This window comes from Cryptotermes secundus, unplaced genomic scaffold (genome assembly GCF_002891405.2).
Source record: "Cryptotermes secundus unplaced genomic scaffold, Csec_1.0 scaffold40, whole genome shotgun sequence".
Classification (NCBI taxonomy): Eukaryota; Metazoa; Arthropoda; class Insecta; order Blattodea; family Kalotermitidae; genus Cryptotermes; species Cryptotermes secundus.
The window spans coordinates 1,404,365-1,424,547 of record NW_019730583.1 but is presented as its reverse complement, the minus strand read 5'-3'; the positions used below and the strand labels follow the sequence as shown (position 1 = coordinate 1,424,547).

The 20,183-nt window shown below is 44.6% G+C and overlaps 1 protein-coding gene across 4 annotated transcripts in view; it reads left to right on the top strand.

Annotated features, from left to right (window-relative positions):
* The window catches only part of LOC111866324 (serine/threonine-protein kinase tricorner), a 175,680-nt gene that overhangs the window by 114,719 nt on the left and 40,778 nt on the right, over positions 1–20,183 (top strand). Inside the window, exon 1 of one of the 4 annotated variants that reach the window (XM_023855162.2) lies at positions 17,236–17,457. The exons of the other annotated variants lie outside the window; for them this stretch is intronic. Within the exon in view, the coding sequence (XP_023710930.1) occupies positions 17,376–17,457 (82 nt within the window). The 5' untranslated portion in view covers positions 17,236–17,375. Of the gene's footprint in view, positions 1–17,235; positions 17,458–20,183 lie in introns of those variants that run through there. 4 annotated transcript variants of the gene reach the window in all.

Here is a 20,183-nt window from a genome sequence, read left to right as displayed (position 1 = left end):
CGAGACTGCTCTACAGTGTTTGTCACTTGTTGAATCATAGGCTTTGTTGTGCAGTGCTGTCATGTGGAACAGTTTCCTGTTTTTGTGACCTCTTTCTGTCGTCATTGGCTTATAAGAATAATAGCAATATTCATTACAAAGCTGAATATTCCCTTCTGTTTTAAATGTCTATTGAACTTGACCTCTCAGTCTAAGGGACGGTTGACTGTTTCAAATCAAGTTTAACCTAAGAAGGAGGAAGTAACATAATTATATGATTAGCAGCTCGGTCCTTTGTACTCTTCAATAATTGTTATGCTGCTAAAATTATGAAATTTGAGATGGACAGGACATGTAGCATGGATGCGAGGGATGAGAAATGTCTGCACAATGTTAGCCAGAAAACAAACGAAGATACTACTCCGGAGATGTAGGCATAGCCGTAAGGATATTAAAATTGTTCTTGAATACGTACGGTATGAGGGCATTGACTGGATTCAGCTAGCTGGGGATGAGTACTCATGGTGGCCGCTTGCAAACATGCTGATGAACCTTCGTATTGTGGATTTCATGATTACTTGAGTGAATATTAGCGTCAGAACAAAGATTCCCCTGAATTGAGTCAGTGGGCCTATACATCCTCAAGTTTACATCATTGGCTAATTGAACAGTATCTTCCATACTCCAGTGTTAGTAGAATATTTGGACCGACGAGAGACGAAGTGACAGGAGATTGGAGAAGACTGCATAATGAGGAGGTCCATAACTTGTACGCTTCTCCAAGTATAATTAGAATGATCAAGTCAAGGAGGATGAGGTGGGCAGGACATGTAGAACGAATGGGGAAGACAATGAATGCATATAGGATATTGGTGGGAAAGCCTGAAGGAAAGAGGCCAATGGGACGACCAAGGCGGAGGTGAGTGGACAATATTGAAATGGATCTTAGTGAGATAGGATGGGATGGTATGGATTGATCTGGCTGAGGATAGAGACCAATGTATGGCTCTTGTGAGCACGGTAATGAACTTTCGGGTTTTTTTAAATGCTGGGAAATTCTCGAGCAGCTGCAGAATTGGCGGCTCCTCAAGAAGGGCTCAGATGCATGAGTAAGTACTCCAGTGTTAGGATATGCTTGAGAGAGATATACGAGGGGGTACCCAAAAGAAACCGAACTTATTTTTTTTTAACTTATTTATTCAAGTTTTAAGCACAAACCTTCAATCCCCTTCAAAGTACTCTCCACTTATACTAATACACTTGTCTAGTCTTTTATTCCATTTTTCAAAACATTGTCTAAATTCGTCTTTTGAGATGCTTGACAGCGCCTCCGTCGTTTTTTTCCTTCACCTCAGCAACATCAGCAAAACGCTGAAAAAAAGTTTTGATCATTTCGGGACTCTTCTTTCAAAGCACAGCATGCTTCCACGCGACCTTGTTTTTGTTCAGCAGTCAGCAGTCGTGGCACGAATTTCGCAGCCACCATTTTCATTCCCAAATCTTCTGTCAAAATTCGCTGAACTGAGCTCCAAGTCACTCCCGACAGCTCCACAATTTCTTCAATGGTCCGTCGTCGATCTTCCTTGATGATTTCACGAATTTTTTCAACATTTTCATGTGTTCGGGCCATTGCAAAAACGATGATCATACAAAACAGTTGTCACTATAAACTCTGCCGAAACTAGTCCTTACCTTCTGAAGCAACGGTAGTCGGCTTATCGACTCAGGAATGTTAGCTCTATGCGCTCATAGCGGCAAAACGCGGTACTACAAAAGCTCTGCCCACAAAAAAATTAGTTCGGTTTCTTTTGGGTACCCCATTGCAGTGTGTCTAAAATATCTTCGTGGGCTAGTGACGCCGATTGGTACGTCATCATAAGAAGTTATGTATTCTGTTCTCATGGGAACCAGAATCGCCATACCAGAGATCCCATTGAACACACAGGACTTCTTCCGTAAGGTTTCCTGCTCTGTTGAAGGTACGTGGCGCGCTCTCAGACGCGTAGTTTTGTTACCTTTGTTGCTTCTAATGCATATACTTTCTGCATGCATTGTCGCCACACTGACCGTAAGTTAATGACACTGATTTCTGTATTACATTGACGACTTTTAATAATCGGGATTGCGGAACATGCGTCAGTAAGTGACGGTTTGTGACGTCACCCATTGCTTCAAACAGCGCGCGTCTCATACGGTGGGGTATGTGCCTCTTTGCTTCCGAGCGTTAACCGCATGCATATATTGTGGTACTGTTCTTAGATGAGTTTCGCTGAAGTTTTATATAAACCGATAACGGCTGAATGATTAGCTTTGCTGGGAGACCTACTATTGTGACTGTGGTTTGTGTGAGTTTCCTCAACACTTTAATACATGTTTGTAGGGGCAATTTTCAAACATACTACTGTGGCTTCCTTCCACATCCTTTCTGATTCATTCCCGACCGTCCTGACAACGTGTTTTACGCTCTGCGTAAAACTTTGGCCCAAAGTAGGAACTGCAATTGACAGGTAAGCGCAGAAGTTAAACTCGACCGACAATTTATTGCGTGGTATGCAATACCAAATTTCATCGTAATGCACCTTGTAATTTCGACGACGAGGCCACGATAACTGCGTGGAGCATAGCTTTCTTTAGAGCCTAATATTTGCGGAGGTAGTGAAGAATTCCCCGCATTCTGTGATGGAAGCCGAAGGTGCATTATCGTGTTCACAGGCTTCCATAACTGGACCCCGACCTCAGCTAACGTACGGGCAGAAGAAGCCGAGCTCATTACGCTTGTATTTTGTACATTTGATGTGAAGGACGGATGGAAATTGTGTGCTAGCCTACCATGTTATATAAATGCAGTGATGGTACCCTGCGGGTTCTCGTGATTTCGGTAGGATCTATTGTTAAAAATTGTAAACCGGGTAGTAAGCTGTTAAAAAGGCAAAATTAAATTGAAACATGATGTTATTAAATATTTAAATTATTGAGACACATGAATATATCGGCCCTCCCATACAACAACAGAGGTGAACAACTACTGTGCACGGGCGAACTTTGCACAGAAATGAAACCAGGGTTTTCGACTGTAAATATTAATTTTGTTCTTGTGGTCGCCTGAAAACTTAGGACTTTGCCTCCCGGTTCTGTACAGCAGATCTGTCAGGCTGTTTACTGTAGATTGAAGCAGGGAGGCGGGGTACATCGGTTCATGATAGCTTATTACACCGTTAGAATTAGAATGATCTGCCTGGGTAAGAAAGGTGATGCCTGGGTAAGAAAGGTGAAGTCCCTGTGCTTAACTAATTAAGCACTATGCCATGAAGGCGTTTGGGGGAGTTGATGTATAGATCCACATTTTCTTCACCTCGCACTATTTGGAGACGAGTGGTTAGCTTCACGCCTCTGCCGCTTTACCCCCACGGAAAGAGCCCCCGGTACCAATTGGATATGAGGCTGGGTGGGCCCCAGAGCCGGACTGGACGTGGAGAAGAAGAAATTCTGGACCTTATCGGGACTCGAATTCCGACCCCTCCGGTCGTCCAGCCCGCAGCCACTCGCTACACCGACTGCGGTATCCCGGCTCACGCTGGTTAGGATGAAGAATATAATGCAGGTTTTTTTTTGTGGCGGTCAGTAGCCCGGAAATCAAAATGTGAACAGTCTGTACTGTCATAATAACATCTCTCGTCCCTCTGCCTGTCTCTGTTTTTAGTTGCAGGAAATCTGTGAAGTAAAGGTGAAATCGGTACTAAGAGAAGCCGGTCACGTTCTGACAGCGCACTATGCTGTTATTAAAGAAGCCCGAGAAACCTTCACATATATAAACGCATAGTCAACGATCCAGCTTTCAAAACTTGGTTTCCAGCAAGTAATTTTAGTTAATGGGGTTGATCTAACATGGAAGGCATGAGAAGTTTAATGGTAATGAGGTAAATACACGTAGTTGCGTAGCGGCTGAGAGTGAATCAGAGACTCGAAACAGAATTTGTCCTCGCTGATACTAAAACTGTTAGTTGTAACACAGAAAATAGTCCGTCATTTATAGTATTTCATGAATAAGCAGGGTCTGAGCTTGGCTAGCAGTCCGTGATAGTAACAATTTTGATTGCAGATCTTGGGTTCAACTAACGTCTATCGTTGTAAACGCGGATGTTCACGTGTCTTTGCCAGTAATTAATAATAAATCTAGCAGGCATTCGTACGTAAGAAACTTGATTCACGTGTATGTGCTGTACAAAAATTGTAAGAATATGAAAAAGAGAGCTAGTTCCTACAGTTGATGAAGGTAATGAGAAGCACGTAGCTTCAGCATTTCGGGTTTTTAACACAAAGCTGGAAGGTCGCAAGTTCAAGTCCCGATGAGGTCATTGGATTTTTTTCAGTCGACCTAATCCTTCCAGCCGTACTAGGCCCTGGGCTTTACTCAGCCTCTAACAGAAATGAGTACCAGGAATTAATTAAAATAATTTTCCTGGGTAGTAAAGCGCGGCCGGCGCCTAAGGCTGACAACCTTACCGCCATCTTTTAGCCGATTGTCTAGATAATGTGGGACCCTCAACGTCTCACAACCCTATGGGCCTTCACGGCAGGTACAGGGATAGCTTTACTTACTTTTTACTGCTGTTTAATAGAATGCAACCAACCAATGGTGGATGTGGAAGAAAAAATGGAGTGCAGATCAGAAGTGAATTACGTAGGATTTGAGCTTCTCGCAGTGGTGATCGTGAAAAGTTACATATTTGAAATATACTACCGTGTAGTCCGGTTGATGTTAACTGACGTTTCAGATGAACTCGTCCTATCTTCAGGGTCGAAGAATAAGCCAAACATGAAAAAACAAAAAAAGTCCGTGGCTTTAGTCCGCAAGCGAACTATAGCGACCGCCGATTGCTGGCGAAGTTAGTGCCAACTTAAGCGGATAGAGGGTGTCGCATGGTCAGCGCAGCGAATTCTCCACGGCTGTTAATTTCGGTTTTCTAGACCGGAGCCGCTATTTCCTTGAAATAGCTCCATTATCACCACGAGACCGAGTGGACCCAGTTCCAGACCCACTACTTCTCAGAATATCTGGTAGCGCCGGGAATCGAACATGAAACCAGTGTGAAATGCGTTGCTCGGCGTACCCTTTGACCGTGAAGATGGAAGCGACATGTTTAGAAACGTAGTTTGACTTCCACCTGTCTACATGACGTTATATTCATGAATACAGAACTTTTCAAAGATGAATTATGTCTTGATATTTCTCAAATTGGAGGTAGTGGCTGTGTCCGTTAGGAAACACGTTTCTAAAGCGCTAAAACAAATGTGAGTTTCCGAAGAATAATCGAACAGTGAACTGAAGTGTGTGTCAGTAGATGAAGAAAGCACGGCCCATAAAATGAGTGACTTGGTTCTTTTTTGGATATAGGCATGACATTAATATTTATGAGGAACCAGTGGATTTATTTGTAAATTTGGTAGAAGTGAACTTGGCAGATACGGAAAATGTTTTCAAAACTTCACACCCTACACTGGAAGTGTATGGATTTTCCAAATATTATGTGGAATATAAGTATACTTCTGTTACGACGGAGCTAGTACAATGTTAAGTCACAAGTATGGAGTCTTAGCACGGCTACTCTGTTCCCGGGATTTATTGGCATTGTCTAGGTTGCAGAACCCAACTTGCATTGGATGACGCAGTTAAGTCAGTGCCCCAGGTTAACCATTTGAAGGATGTTATTGACGGAATTTACTGTTTCTGAAATTACAACGGAAATCAGATGCAGCCAAATAATATTCCCTAAGATGTAGAAATATAAATGATAAGTACCCGAGTTTTAGGCTATGGATGGTTAGCGTGTAGTGTCAGAGCAACGAAGGCGGTGGAAAGCGTATCCGGTGCTTCGCGTTCGTTTTTCAAAAGATAATCTCGAATGCGTGAAGACATAAATGAAAGAATATGTACATATAGACCTGGCCGAAATAATAGAATATAAGAATTGGGAGCACTCTTCGGTAGCTTTTGGTACAGAGCTCTGAAGCGATGCTACGGTAAAATCAGATCGTTTAAAAGGTGTACTGTTCATGTAATGAAAGGCAGTAAAGGGAAATAATGAAAACCTTGTCCTTACAATGATCCAGTCAAGTGCAAATAGCAGTTCCATTCAGTGCAAACAAACAAGTGAGATTACCAAGAGCCCACTGGATTCCAGGGCATTATTAAGAAAATAACAATAGACTATTCGACAGTGACAATGAACCATTCACTGTTGATTCAGCCAACTGTCGCTCCCTGTCTTGATGTACAGAAACGACTGGAGCAGTTAATCAGCATCTGTAAAATGTACAACGTCTGTGAACGATTTTCAGATATACTGAATGTTCTGATTGTCAAACTACCAACGAAGTGGGGGACGGACGGAAAGTGCTTTCGAATAGTTCAGCAGGAGCTGACAGGACCATCAGCCTAATGAACAGCACACCTGATGAGAGAAGTGTGTTTAGTTAACTGAGAATATTTCTTTTCTTATAACGGCAGATGATTTAGTTATCTAACTCTCCCGTTTCCTTTGTTTGTACTCATGTGTCGCTTCCGGTAGACTGCTACGGCAATAACTGAGGCAACCGGAAACTACACCTTTGAAGCCAGTCCAGTTGCCAAAATCAACGGCACAACTTCCGCTGTTAAATAAACTGTTTATTAATCGAAAGTGAAACTTTACATCTTTATTCGCCCAAGCAAGGAGTAATATGGCCCTTTAATACAGGGAGGATTTTTATTCATTTATTTTTTGCTTTATTGACCGTTTCCACGGCTCTGCCCTTCACGGCGGCCTGTGTGCAGGCTAGGAGGCGCATACGATTTTTTCCGATGAATCGGCATGCCTGACCGCCGATAACGTTTAGAATGAAGGGAACTTTTTACCTTTGTTCACAGATCACAGCAGGCGTTGAGAATGCTGTCGCTATACATGTAGACTTTTGTTGCACCAGCGGAAGAGATTCTGATTTAACCTTTGAAGCTGGTCTGTAGGAATATTCCCAATTTCCCTACGAATATTTTCTTTTTGTTCTTCCGTTAGGGAGTTACTGTTGTAAACTTTGCCCTTCAGAGAACCCCAGAAGAAAAGTTACAAGGATTAAGATAAGGTCAACGTGCTGGCCAGGTACCATTGCTGATAATTCTGTCCCGGAAGGCATCGGAGAAAGCCTACATAGATACGTGCAGTGTGGGCAGTAGCTGAGCCTTACTGAAACCAGCCATACAGTCTCGCTTCTTCTGTTGAATCTGGAAAGAACTGCCCGAGAATGACCAGTACTTATCTTTCGCAATTAATTGTTTCGTTAAAAGACACAGGTCCAACAATCCTCCTTGCACTTACAGCACGCCAGACACCAACTTTCACTTGATGGAGCGGGACTTCATGGGTTAGATGTGGATTTTCTGAACTTCAGTAACGATTATTTTGCTTATTATGTATCCTTGTAAGTGAAACAACGTTTCATCGGAAAAGAATGTTAATTGCGGATCGATCTCGCCTTTGACGGCAGACTGTAGAAATCAACTAAAAAAAAAATCCTGCTAGCTGGATCACGCGCCTGCAAGGAGAGGGTTATTGTTATTTTATAGGGTCTAAACTTCAGGAATTGTGTTGCCATTCTTGCACTAGACTTTGATACTCCAGTCTCTTGAGCTAGACGTTTCAGTGATTTTCTAGGTATATATTCAAGTCTGGCCCCAGCGTTATCTAACTTATTAGTAAGCACTTGTTTGTTAAGAGTCCTGTTGTAGGTTTGAGAACAAAATCGAACACCGTGACCTGTAGTCCACAAGCGAACTATACCGACCGAGCGACCGCCGCATGTCGGCGAAGTTAGTGCCAACTTTTGCGGATAGAGGGTGTCTCGTGGACAGCCCAACGGATCCCCACGGCTGTTAACGTCGGTTTTCTAGACCGGAGCCGCTATTTCCTTGAAGTAGCGCCTTAGTTATCCTCACGAGGTTGAGTGGACCGCGTTCCAGACGCACTACTCAGAAAATCTGGTAGCGCCGGGAATCGAACCCTGACTTCTGGATCTGTAACCAGGAACTGTGACTATTAGACCCAAGAGGCGGTCCCTGTTGTAAGTTTATTCACCAAATTGTGAATTATCTGCTGGAACTCTTTCATCACGAAATTTTCGCCGACACTTCCCAGCAGATCTGTGTTTCACATAGGTATCATACATAAATACACGTTGCTCTGAAGTACACGTCACAATGACCTACCACCCTTCTCACTAACTGTAGCAGAACAAATGGCTAATGGACCTGATAACTGCTGCTTACTTCTGACAAATCATAAAGTTCCAGGCATGTACCGCACTGCTCGCCGTGGAACATAATGCCGCCAAGCGGTCCACAAGTTAATTACTTCATTCCAAACGTTATCGTCCATCAGGCCTACTGATTCATGGGCAAATTTCGTATGCGCCACGCAGCCGGCGGTGCACCGGTCACCGTGAAGCGTAGAGGCGTGAACCGGTCAACAGAGCTAAAAAAAAAATCTTTGTATTATCAAAATATAACACTAAAAATGAAGGCCTGATTACTTATAAGCAAACATGAGTTCAGCCAAATCACGTCTGACTCCGATTAATTTAAGATGCCAAGTGCTGAAGACGGGATTGCTGAATTGTCCTCATCGTCCAAAGGATCTGTATTGACATCCCCTCCCACACAAGAATTCGACTGCAGTTGGTTGATCTAACCAACCAAAGTCATGTGATCAGCATAAGCCAATCACGTAACAACTATTAAGAACAAAGCAGTTCCCAGAGATAGAACTTGGACGCCCATATGTGAAAACAGTTTCATTCTTCAGTTCAGCTACACCTGAAGACAAATTATGACAGCTATGCATGTGAAAGGACAACATTCACGTTTTCGGATAACTAAAGACTTGCCTTCCGTCGTGATTTGTCCCTTTTCGGTCACTCAAATAGTGTTAGAAGATGCAGTTGTTTTGTGTCCAGACACAAGGAACAAGTCGTAACACGCCAGTAACTGAAGCACCCCATCCGAAGTGACAGTAGCGTCCACGGAGAAGTGTAACAGGTTTGGACTATCACAGGTGACTGTTAAATGAATTATGTTCAAGGCACAGACGCCATAACGCACATAACAGTCAGGAAGACAGTGAAATAAGGATTTTCAAATACCAGATGACGGGCGTCTTGTGTAGCGTTGTACTTCGCCTGCACAAGTATTAATAATTTCGAATCGTAAGGTACGTTAAAGAATTAAACTTCAATTCGCGAATATGTTTCATGTTTTTGAAATGGTTATTTTATTAAATACGAGAGGTTTGTCGCTTTACAAACTTACGGAATGCCATCTGGTCCTTCGGCCATCGTGAACATAGTTTTTGATACCAACAGTGGGGCTGGAGGCTGCCTCGCTGGGTCACAGAGTTTAAGTACATTTTTATAATATGCCGGAAATCTCGGGGAAAAAAACTGTTGTTTATTAGACAAAAAGTCTCCCTGAAGTACGTTTTATAACATACATTCAAAGTATGACATTTGTTAAAATGCAAAGTGCTTAAACTTAACGGCACTGAAGTTGATTAATCAGAGTGACACCACTGCGTGAAATTGATATTCGTTGCAAGATTATTTCTTTAGGAAAAGCTGTCACGTGTTGCGCGGAATTCCGCAGTGATGGATTTGAGAACAAAGAATCGGAGCGGAAAATATCCGCTTCGTGTACGAACAATTGCACGCCTGTCAATTATGGAAAGATTAACTTTGCGGTCTTCGGACTTGGAGAAGATTTTCTTTGCTGTCAGTAGAAATAAGGTGCGAAAGTTTTTCCAGGAAGTTTTTTTTTTATTCTGTTCCGTGTCTTCATTGGTTTAATCTATTAAGGGTTTTCAGGGGCTTACAGATTGTTTACAGACTCAGAAGACACAGTTAACCGTAATAGACATCAACATTAGCGTGTCCTTTACCGTTACAGAGATACACCTTAAGGTCTGTCTGCAGTATAATGAGTCTTGGTGCAAAAGCGATCCGAGTTGTTCGATGCAGAGCTGGAATGGAAATCACCCACACCCACAGCATGGTGCACACTTATTGTGGAAATTCGGACTTGTAGATTTATAGAGTTTTGCCTTAAATTAGAACCTCGAAATCGTTTGGAAAATGTGTGTTTGCGGTTGGTCTATGCAGTTTCGTTACGTGGTATAGTTTTGACGCGGTTAACTTATTCCAAGATGAACTTCGAGTGTTCAGGAAAGCCCGAAATTGGACAGTTTACGCATATAATTTTTCAGATATCGTTGGATATATCTCACATATGCGTGTATATATGGCATTAATAGAAAGTTTAAAACTTCAAATAACAGGTGAAGGCACGTTGAAATCAACGACAAACTGAATACAGGAATCCTATTTTTTATTGTCATTTGATTTCAGAGAAAGACATTCCTTAAAAAAAATATAAATATAGTTTAGAATTTAATTGTTTAGAAGAGACAGTGAAGATTAGGAGTTTGTCATAAAAGGAGGTGTGCTTCATGCGCATTCAGGCTATAACATCGTTGCTGTTTAAAAATGACTTACGGATATTGCATCACCAGTTAAGGAAATTCAGGAAGGAGAATGTTTGTAATTGATTCTACCTATTGGATTAATAAAGCAATTTTGTGATTGGGAAGCAGTAGAGTGATGACCATATCAGTTAAGGAGTTCTTTACAGTCTTAACGGACTGAACTAGTCTGCGAATATATATGGACGTTGTCTGCATGCATGCTGTGAAAGGGAAAGAAACGTATGATGCTTTATATGAGCGCTAACGTCAATAGCTCCAGCTCGGAAACCGCTCTGAATAGGATTCTTTTTTTATTGCTAGTGGGGTGGGACTAAGTCCCTTGTACTGCGGCCACTTCTGGCCTGTTGTACCAGCCCCAGATGATAGGTGAGGGTGATTGTGAAGCAATTGGTGGAATTGGCAGGGAAACCGAAGTACTCGGAGAAACTCTGCCCCAGCGCCACTTTGTCAACCACAAATCCCACTTGACGAGACCCGGGATCGAACCCGGGCCGCCGCGGTGGGAAGCCAGTGACTGAATAAGATACATGTGCATGTACTCACTCTCTCCCTCTTCTTAGAATGACCGGTATTATGACCTCCCAGAATACTGACCTTTCCTTCTGGGGCATTCTGTATATTTGGAAGGATAATGTAGGGAAACAGGCCTTCAGGCAACACCCAAAGGAGTGAAACGTAGATCTCGTAATAAACATGCATGCTAAAGGCGCCCAAGAACAAGTGTTAACTATAAAGGCGAGCCCCTCTTGTATGAATTGTGTGTAAACGTAACGAGAAATAAACAAAATACGCTTATAGAATATGATGTGGAAGACGAACAGTGTGGTTTCAGGAAGTAAAGAAGGTATAGAAATACATTCTTTACCATTTAACGAGGCTGTGTCTGTGTATAAGAAAAGTTTTGTAACAGTGAGTCAGATACCTGAAATTACATAATTTCGGATTACCATAGCAACGAATTGTCAAGCGTTGCGTGATTGTAGGTTATGTAACTACGAGCCATCAGTCTCCAGTTTCTAATAAGGAGTGACTTTCTCTGCAGTCGGCCTTAACCAAATAGGATTTCTGTATTGATATTTTCAGTTTACCGTTGATTTCAACGGACCGTATTTGAGTAAACTGTGTACGTTACTTATCTGTTAATTTCATGCGTATTCGGCCTGGTATGCATGTATGCCTGGTTAGTGGATTTGAGGTTCTCACTTCGGTGACGGTGAAAAGTACAATATTCTGGGACATGACGTCGTGTAGTCTGGTAAACATTTACCGATGCTTGCTTAGCGTCTCTTAGACCCTGAAAATGGAGGCAGTACGTTCGTATGAAACATAAGTGAACTGCCAGACTACACGGCGTCACATCTGAGGCGACAGTACTTGCTGTTCTACTCAGCATGTTTTGCCGGTTTCCAGTTTACGTGATGTAAGGCGGCACAGTTGCGGGCTCCCAGAATAGCTGCCCCGACATCGTGGTTTTCTTGTATACGACAGCGTCGTCTTCATGTTCTCAGTGTTCGCGTGGTTTGTTTTACTATAGCGGCAGCAGGAGTGAATAAAATACCGAAGCGAACCGTCCCCGTCTTAGTCACGTGAATGGTGTTAACGTAATTTGCTCGTCCATTCAATCCAAAGTTGTGCAGACTTCTTTGTTTAAGGTTGTCTTTGTTGTTGGTCCTCGGGTTCTGCGGTATATTATCTGCAAGCTACTAATCAGCCTACAAGCTAGTACAGGTTATATGCGAATTAAAAAAATGTTATGTAGTTTTAATGCTATCAACTAGTTTATACAGATATCAACTGATGGCGCCCACTTTCGCTTAGTGTGGGGGGTGGGGTGGAATCCAACTGGGTCCACTCGGCACGGCGGCTTCTGATTGGCCTATCCCCGGGTGATTATGATGATGGAGAATTTGGTGGAATGAAGATTGGCAGGGGAAACCGAGATACTCGGAGAAAATCCGCCCCAGCGCCACGTTGTTCACCAGAAATCCCACTTGACCAGACCCCGGGATCGAACCCGGGCCGCCGCGGTGGAAAGCCAGCGACTAACCGCTTGAGCTATGGCGCGGCTTTTGGCGCTCACTTTAGTGCCAATTGCTTGCTGCTAGATCGAGAAAGAGAGTGAGAGACGAGCAGAAGGGGGAGGAGATTGTGTGGATTTGCGAGGAGGAGGGAAAATTATGTTCGTATACTCAATTTATGCGATTTCATCCTCTGAGGCAATTTGTAACAACTATCCGCGAATTGAGGAATAGCACTATGCATATGTGTGCCTGGGAGGCTTACTTGTGTAAGCCTGCTCTGCACTACCTGAGAAAAATATAAGGGGGGGGGGCAGGTAAGTCGTTCGCCACGGGGCAGAAGACTCCTACATAAAATTCCAGCTGATGCTGGGAGGAGAGAAAACGGTGAACGAGGCTCCCAGACAGACCCTCGAGCTGCAGGCTGTGCTCCTAGCAGCCAGGCCCCCCCAAAACGAGCGTCAGGACATTTGGTAGAGCCGATCACCGCTGCCGGGCTAAGAGACCAAAGTCAGGCGGCCTGCTGGAGCTGTGGCTAGCCAGGCTACTTCCGGGATAACTGCCCCTACGGGAGGGAGGCGGAAAACGACGATCGCCGCTGGAAACGAGAAGTTAAGATCTCCGAGAGACGTGCGGGAACCAGAGAGATCTGAATGGCGAACGAGAAACAACGGAGAGGCGGCCAACAGTCTGAACACGACCGGGTGCCGGCTGAAAATGGGGGGAGGGATGGCGTTTCCATAAGTACCTTTACGGACAAGCGTTCCACCTGCGCAATGACCACTCCGCACTAACCTGGCTTACGAGTTTTAAGAACCTTGATGGACAAACCGCCCACTGGATTTAGCGTCTACAAGGATACGATTTCACTTCCCAACACTGTCAAGGCCGAAAACACAATAATGCCGATGCCATTTCACGATGACCATGCCGAAAAGAGTGTAATCACTGCCAAAAAGTCAAGGCGCGGGCGGACATGTAGCAGATACGAGCTTTTGAGGCTGTAGCTGCAGCCGGCTGGGATCCGGCTCGTCTAGGAAGGGAACAACTGAACAACGAAAACATTGGGCCCATTATGGAGGAAGTAGAGACCGGACAGCACCAAGAATGGAAAGACATCGCCGACCGCAGCCTCACATATAAAAGCTACTGGGCCCAATGGAGATCCCTCGCTGTAAGGAATGGCATATTAGAGCTCCACTGGGAATCCACTGGTGGACGATAAAAAATAGTCAAGATATTTTCTCTGTCGGAGCAGATTGAAGAACATGCTGTCCGTACTACACTTTGGACCATCAGGAGGTCACTTGTGTGTGAACAAGCCCCTGAATAAGATCCGGCAGAGGTACTGTTGGCTCTAGGCAAGAAACGATGTTGAGACGTGGTGCCGATAGTGCGACACGTGCAGCCAGTCGCGGCCCATGAACCAGAAATCGGCGCAAAATGCATCAATACAACTTCCGGGCCTTGTTCGAAATGATAGCCATCGATCTAGCGGGACCCTTCCCACGGCGCTCCCAAGGATCCCTATGGACTGTTTTACCAAGTGGTCAGAAGTCTACGCCATTCCCAAACAGGAAACTTCGACAGCGGCGGAAGTCAGATTACCAACTTCGTTTTCCTGTTCCGGAGTACCGCGGGAGTTACATAGTGACCAGGGCCGTAACTTTGGGTCCCGTCCGATGCAGGAGGTTTTGCAACGCCTGGGTATGAGCAAGCTGCGCATAATGCCTCTGCACCTGGACGGCATGGTCGAGCGCTACATCAAAACGGTCGAGGAGCACCTACGAAGAGTCTAATCGCACCGGGGGGATTGGGACACGAGATTAACCGTCATCAAGCTTGCTTACAGAGCATTCACTTGCGACACAACAGGAGTGACCTCGGCTAGCCCAGTGTTCGGAAGAGAACTCCTACTGCCCTGCGATCTGCTGTTTGGGGCACTCCCTGACAAGGAACGACCCACAGTCGACCACGAGATCAGTTTAGTGAACCACCTACACGATATCCACAGCTTTCCCTCCAACACCTGAAGCTGGCCAATTACCGGGTGAAAACTTGTTACGACAGACTGGACATCTGCGCGGACTATCACTAGGGCGACGACATATGACTTTATCGGCCCACTCGCTCGAAAGGAAAGTCATCCAAGTTTCAATCCCCATTTTAGGGCCCATGCATGGTTGCCAAGCAGATAAATGATGTGGTGTACAGGATCAAGTGGAACCTTAAATCGAAGAGGATGATGGTACACCTGGACCAGCTCGCACCTTATCAGGGAACTGCTCAGGACGAGCGCCCTTGAGGAGGGAGCAGCTGGAAAGTAATCCCCGCGAGAATCTAGTCACGGCAGGAAGGCTAAACCGATCACAGATGTCACATGCACAGCCCTTAGAAAAGAAGAAATTGATTTACGCCTGTAGGCCATTCCAGACGAATAGCCTTAAAACGGGAGCAGTGTGGCAAATAGACCCGTTGATGGGCAACGACCGCTAGCTAAGCAAAAACACAACAGCCGTTACTGAGTGAGAGCTTCGCAGTCGCCAGGGGGTAAGAACGAGAGCATGGAAGTAGAGGACATTGTTGGGATTTGTTACCAGACAACGACTTGTGAGGGCAGAGCAGATTGAGAACACTTAGTACGTGCTTTTATGCACTGCAGAGTTTGTGAATTAACTATAGCGCTATAGTTACTTGCAGTTACGATCTGTAAGTATTCAATAAATCCAATTACCAATCAAATCCCCGTCTGTATTCACACACATGGCATATTTATAGTGATAAATAACGAGGTAACTGGACACTTTAGTCGTTGAACATGTGGATGTAAAATTAATGGTAACGTCCCGATTTCTCTGTAGATCATCACACTAATGCTCTAGAGGCCGGAGATTATTTTATGTGGACATAATGGCGTTGTAGTTAATAACATCGCGTATTTACCGATAACAGTTTGATAATTTTCTTATTATGTCTATAATTACTTTGCAATTCATCATTGTATAAACTGACAGCCGGAAGGCGCGGATGGCGGGCGTATGCCGATAAGCCATCTGTCTGTTCCAGTAACAGCAGAAGATACACCGCAGCTGGACCAGACTTCACGCAGTGTATATGGAAACTCTGTCGGCGTTCTTGGCCGCGATATTTTAGGTAGTAGTTTTTTAAGGCAGTTGTACTTTTACAAGAAGCCGGTATAGTTCAGTCAGTATACCTATGGGCTACGTGCTGGACTGTCGGGGTTCGGTTCCCTGTAGGGGCAATATTTTGCTTTTCTCCATAGCGTCCGGGCCAGCTCTGGGGCTCACCCAGTCTCCTATACAGCGAGTACCTAGGGACGCTTAGGCTAAAGCGGCAGGGGCGTGAAGCTGACCACTCACCTCCGTCTAGCGCCGATGTTAAGATTACATGGATCCAGACCTCCATTTCGCCATATGTCATGGCGACGTGCTTAATTGACTAAGCACAGGTACGTCATCCTTTTACCTTAATAGATTTACAAAGGGATCCGGGATAGCGTAGCCTGTATAGCGACTGACTACTGGCTGGGCGACTGAGGGGTCAGAGTTCGAGTCCCGCTAAGGTCAAAAATTTACTCTTCTCCACGTCGTCCAGACCGGCTGTGGGGCACCCAGCCTCCTATCCCATGGGTACCAGGGGCTTTTTCCCCGGTGANTTCGAGTCCCGGTAGGGTCAAGAATTTACTCTTCTCCACGTCGTCCAGACTGGCTGTGGGGCACCCAGCCTCCTATCCCATGGGTACCAGGGGCTCTTTCCCCGGTGATAAAGCGGTAGGGGCGTGAAGCTGACCACTCACCTCCAGCTAGTGCCGAGCTCAAGAAAACGTGGATCTATACTTTCACTCCCCCATACGCCTTCATGGCGTAGTGCTTAATTAGTTAAGCACAAAGGAAACTTTACCTTGTTTTACTAACAGGAAAGTTAAATGTACATGTAACATTATTCTTTGCTTCTTATCCTGTTTAGATTAATCAGTTCTTTCTGAACGCTTACAAGCTTAGATATGTTGTGGATTGCAGCTGAGAATGATATGATCACATAAGGTTATGTGTGTAGTCCTTGTGGTTCCGTGCTGAACAGGACCTCTTCCCTGTCAAGGTTTGCAAGTATTTGTGGAGCCAGTAATTGTATATACACAGGTAGGCGAGTGGCTGGCTGGGTCGGTAGACGGGTAAGACATTCTCATTCAAATCTTTAAAAGGCAGTTAGTCGCTGGCTTCCCACCGCGGCGGCCCGGGTTCAATCCCGGTTTTGGTCAAGTGGGATTTGTGGTGGACAAAGTAGCGCTGGGGCGGGTTTTCTCAGAGTACTTCGGTTTCCCCTGCCAATCTTCATTCCACCAATTGCTCCACAATCACCCTCACCTATCATCTGGGGCTGGTACAATAGGCCAGAAGTGGCCGCGGTACAAGGGACTTAGTCCCACCCGAGTAGCATTAAAAAAAAGTAAGTAACTTCGTGTTAAGCGCATAGTCGCCCAGCTCGTCAGAAGAATTCCGCGCTTTATGTGTAACCGGAAGTTGCATTACTGTCTTCACAACAGCCCTCTATTTCGTCCCCTTCGTAAACCAGATTAGTCGAAGATTATGGTTCCTATAATTCCACCTGTGGGCACGTGTAAATGTGCGTGTTTTTGTTGTAGGACTATAGCCCAAGTCTCTTGAAGAACAGAACTCTTTGCCTTGTGGTCTTTGGTCCAAGGAAATGAATCAAGTGAGACAAGCAGCTGTGCTGTGAAGTTGTGGCAGTGTCCAAGGTGGAGTGAAAGTTGTGCGGAGTATGAAATGTTGTGATGCGGCAGCTTTTTGTCTTGCGCAATTCATCGGCTTTACTGACCGGAGCAGTGGAAAGGGGCCTGGCAGGAAACATCTGTGGTACGTGGCATTTATTGACGACCAGTTGGAGAATGTTACGTTGTAAAGAATTTTGTTACATTTCCTTGTGTTCTTAGTAACGCGGTTGACCATTCGCTTTGCAGGTCCTCGTGTGCATTGGAGATGGACAAAGGATACGTGAGTGGCTCGCGTTGATTATTCCATTGTTATTTGTATTCCATAGCTTCATTTGGAAACAGCATTGTTGAATGATCCGTCCCAGCATAGTGATTTACACTTTCAGCCAAGGAATTTGGGTGGTCTCGGGTTATAAACCTAGCTTTCCTAAGGTTTCCGTTTTAGTCACATGCTGGGATAGTACCTTAAATAGGGTTCGGCGTTTTTTGTTTTATCAATTCCTAATTAATAGTCGTATATCGTTCCACGCTCTGTGATATGTTTAGTTGAGGAAACGTCTATAAATAAGCAAAGTAAAGTATTGGAGTCTACCAGTCGTCCTTGTCTAGAATTCGCAGTAAAGCTTCGTTGCATCTTTACGGAGATGAAAATCGTTGGAGTACATCTTACCGTTTTTGCTGTCATGTTACTTCAGTCACTAGAATGACTGGATACGGGTCCTGACGAGGATTCGATTTGTGACAAAAAAACTCGGTGGTTTTAGTCCGCAAGCGAACTATACCGACAGAGCGACCACCGCTTGTCGGCGAAGTTAGTGCCAACTTTAGCGGATAGAGGGTGTCGCGTGGTCAGCGCAACGGATCCCCACCGCCGTTAATTTCAGTTTTCTAGACCGGAGCCGCAATTTCCTTGAAATGGCTTATCAATTATCTTCACGAGGCTGAATGGACCCCGTTCCAGACCCACTACTTCTCAGAAAATCTGGTAGCGCGGGAATCGAACCCGGGACCTCTGGATCTGTAGCCAGGAGCTGTGACCAGTAGACCACAGAGGAGGCCTCGATTTGGGACAAAGGAATTTATTATTCATTCGTTACCGGTGATTATTTAGGTTTGGGCAAGTTGCGCCTGAGCGTGAAATTTAGCAGTCTAAGTTAAGAGAAAGTGGAACTATGACTCCATTTCTCGTACGACTTCATGTATGGTGCTTCAGTTAAACACAATGACTCCTTTCACTTTGCCTTGTTTACTTAACTGTAAGNACCTCTGGATCTGTAGCCAGGAACTCTGACCAGTAGACCACAGAGGAGGCCTCGATTTGGGACAAGGTTGGGGAATTTATTATTCATTGTTTACCGGTGATTATTTAGGTTTGGGCAGGTGCGGCTGAGCGTGAAATATAGCAGTCAGATTTTGTCAGGGTAGTATGACTGGGACTGTATGAACCCGAGACCTGACTACGAAGCAAGAGGGCTACCCCCTGGATCACGAAGTTCGGTAGGCCGCTCGTCATCCGTGAAAATTCATTCTTCGATTTGTGCAGGGTCAGTATATTGAGCATGCACGTAGTCAGTGTGGAAGGCAGCCTGGAAAAATAGTGAAAACCATGATTTTGGATCATGCGAGTTGTGTTTCTGCCTAAGACGTTATATTTTAGGCGGAGTTTCAAGAACTAGGTCACAGATGTGTCAAAAGAGCGGAGGACGGAGCAAGGTCAAGGCACTGCATAATTTCGAATACTCGTGCAGAACAGGCGCACAAGTATTTGCGTTTGTAGCCCTCGAACCCGCGGAATCTTTACATTTAAGGTATCTACACAAAATAATAATAGCAACAATAATAATAATAATAATAATCATTCAGTATTCATTCATTTATCAGTGTACAGCCTTTTGTTGGGCCCTGACCTCTCCTTCAGTTTCTTAATATTTTTTATACACGGTAGGACTCCTTGGATTGGGGATCAGCCCGTCGCAAGGCCTCTACCTACACACAGGACAACACAAACAAAGAATAAACGCACACACAGCATCCATGCCTTGAGTTGTATTTGAACCCACGATCCCAGCGTTCGAGGGAGCGAAGACAGTTCATGCCTTAAACCTCACGGCCACTGTGATTGGGAGTAATAATCAGTCGCTGAGAAATTAGTCATAACAACCCATGATCCTAACTGGGAGAAAGTCACGCACCCGATAGAAATTTGTGTACCATACTAAACAGCGGCAACATAGAGCAAGAGTGTACCATACTAAACAGCGGCAACATAGAGCAAGAGTGGGGGGAAACAGTGCCGTAACCCTAACGGTAGAACTGAAGTAAATGTGGCACCGACAACTTTATACTTGGAATCGTTCCAAAGAAATCGTGTAGTGCGTAGTATCAAGCAACTGGAGCTACATTTGACACAAAAACAAGCGACAGTAGATACCTGCGCCATAGCCCGATCATTTTTAAATGGCAGTATCCCATTATAATGAAATTGTGGCATGTATACACTTAAAACTAGCTAAATCTATCAGATAGGTCTGACGGCTTGAATCTTTTTAATCTCCTAACTTCATCTTCATGGGTTAGTAGTGAGGCTACGAGTTCGTTTGGATGTACTTGTAGTCTCCGACTGTACTTAGCACTACACTACAATACTTAACACAAGAATTGTTAAGCACTTCCGTACCCATCAGTTAAACCCATTTTGCAGTGGAGAGAATGTATCGTCGTCATTCATTCATTCATTAATTTTTTTAAAAAGATGATTGTTTCCGTAGTACAGATGTATTTTTTATTGCTAGTCGGGTGGGACTAAGCCCCTTGTACTGCGGCCACTTCTGGCCTATTGCACCAGCCCCAGATGATAGGCGAGGGTGA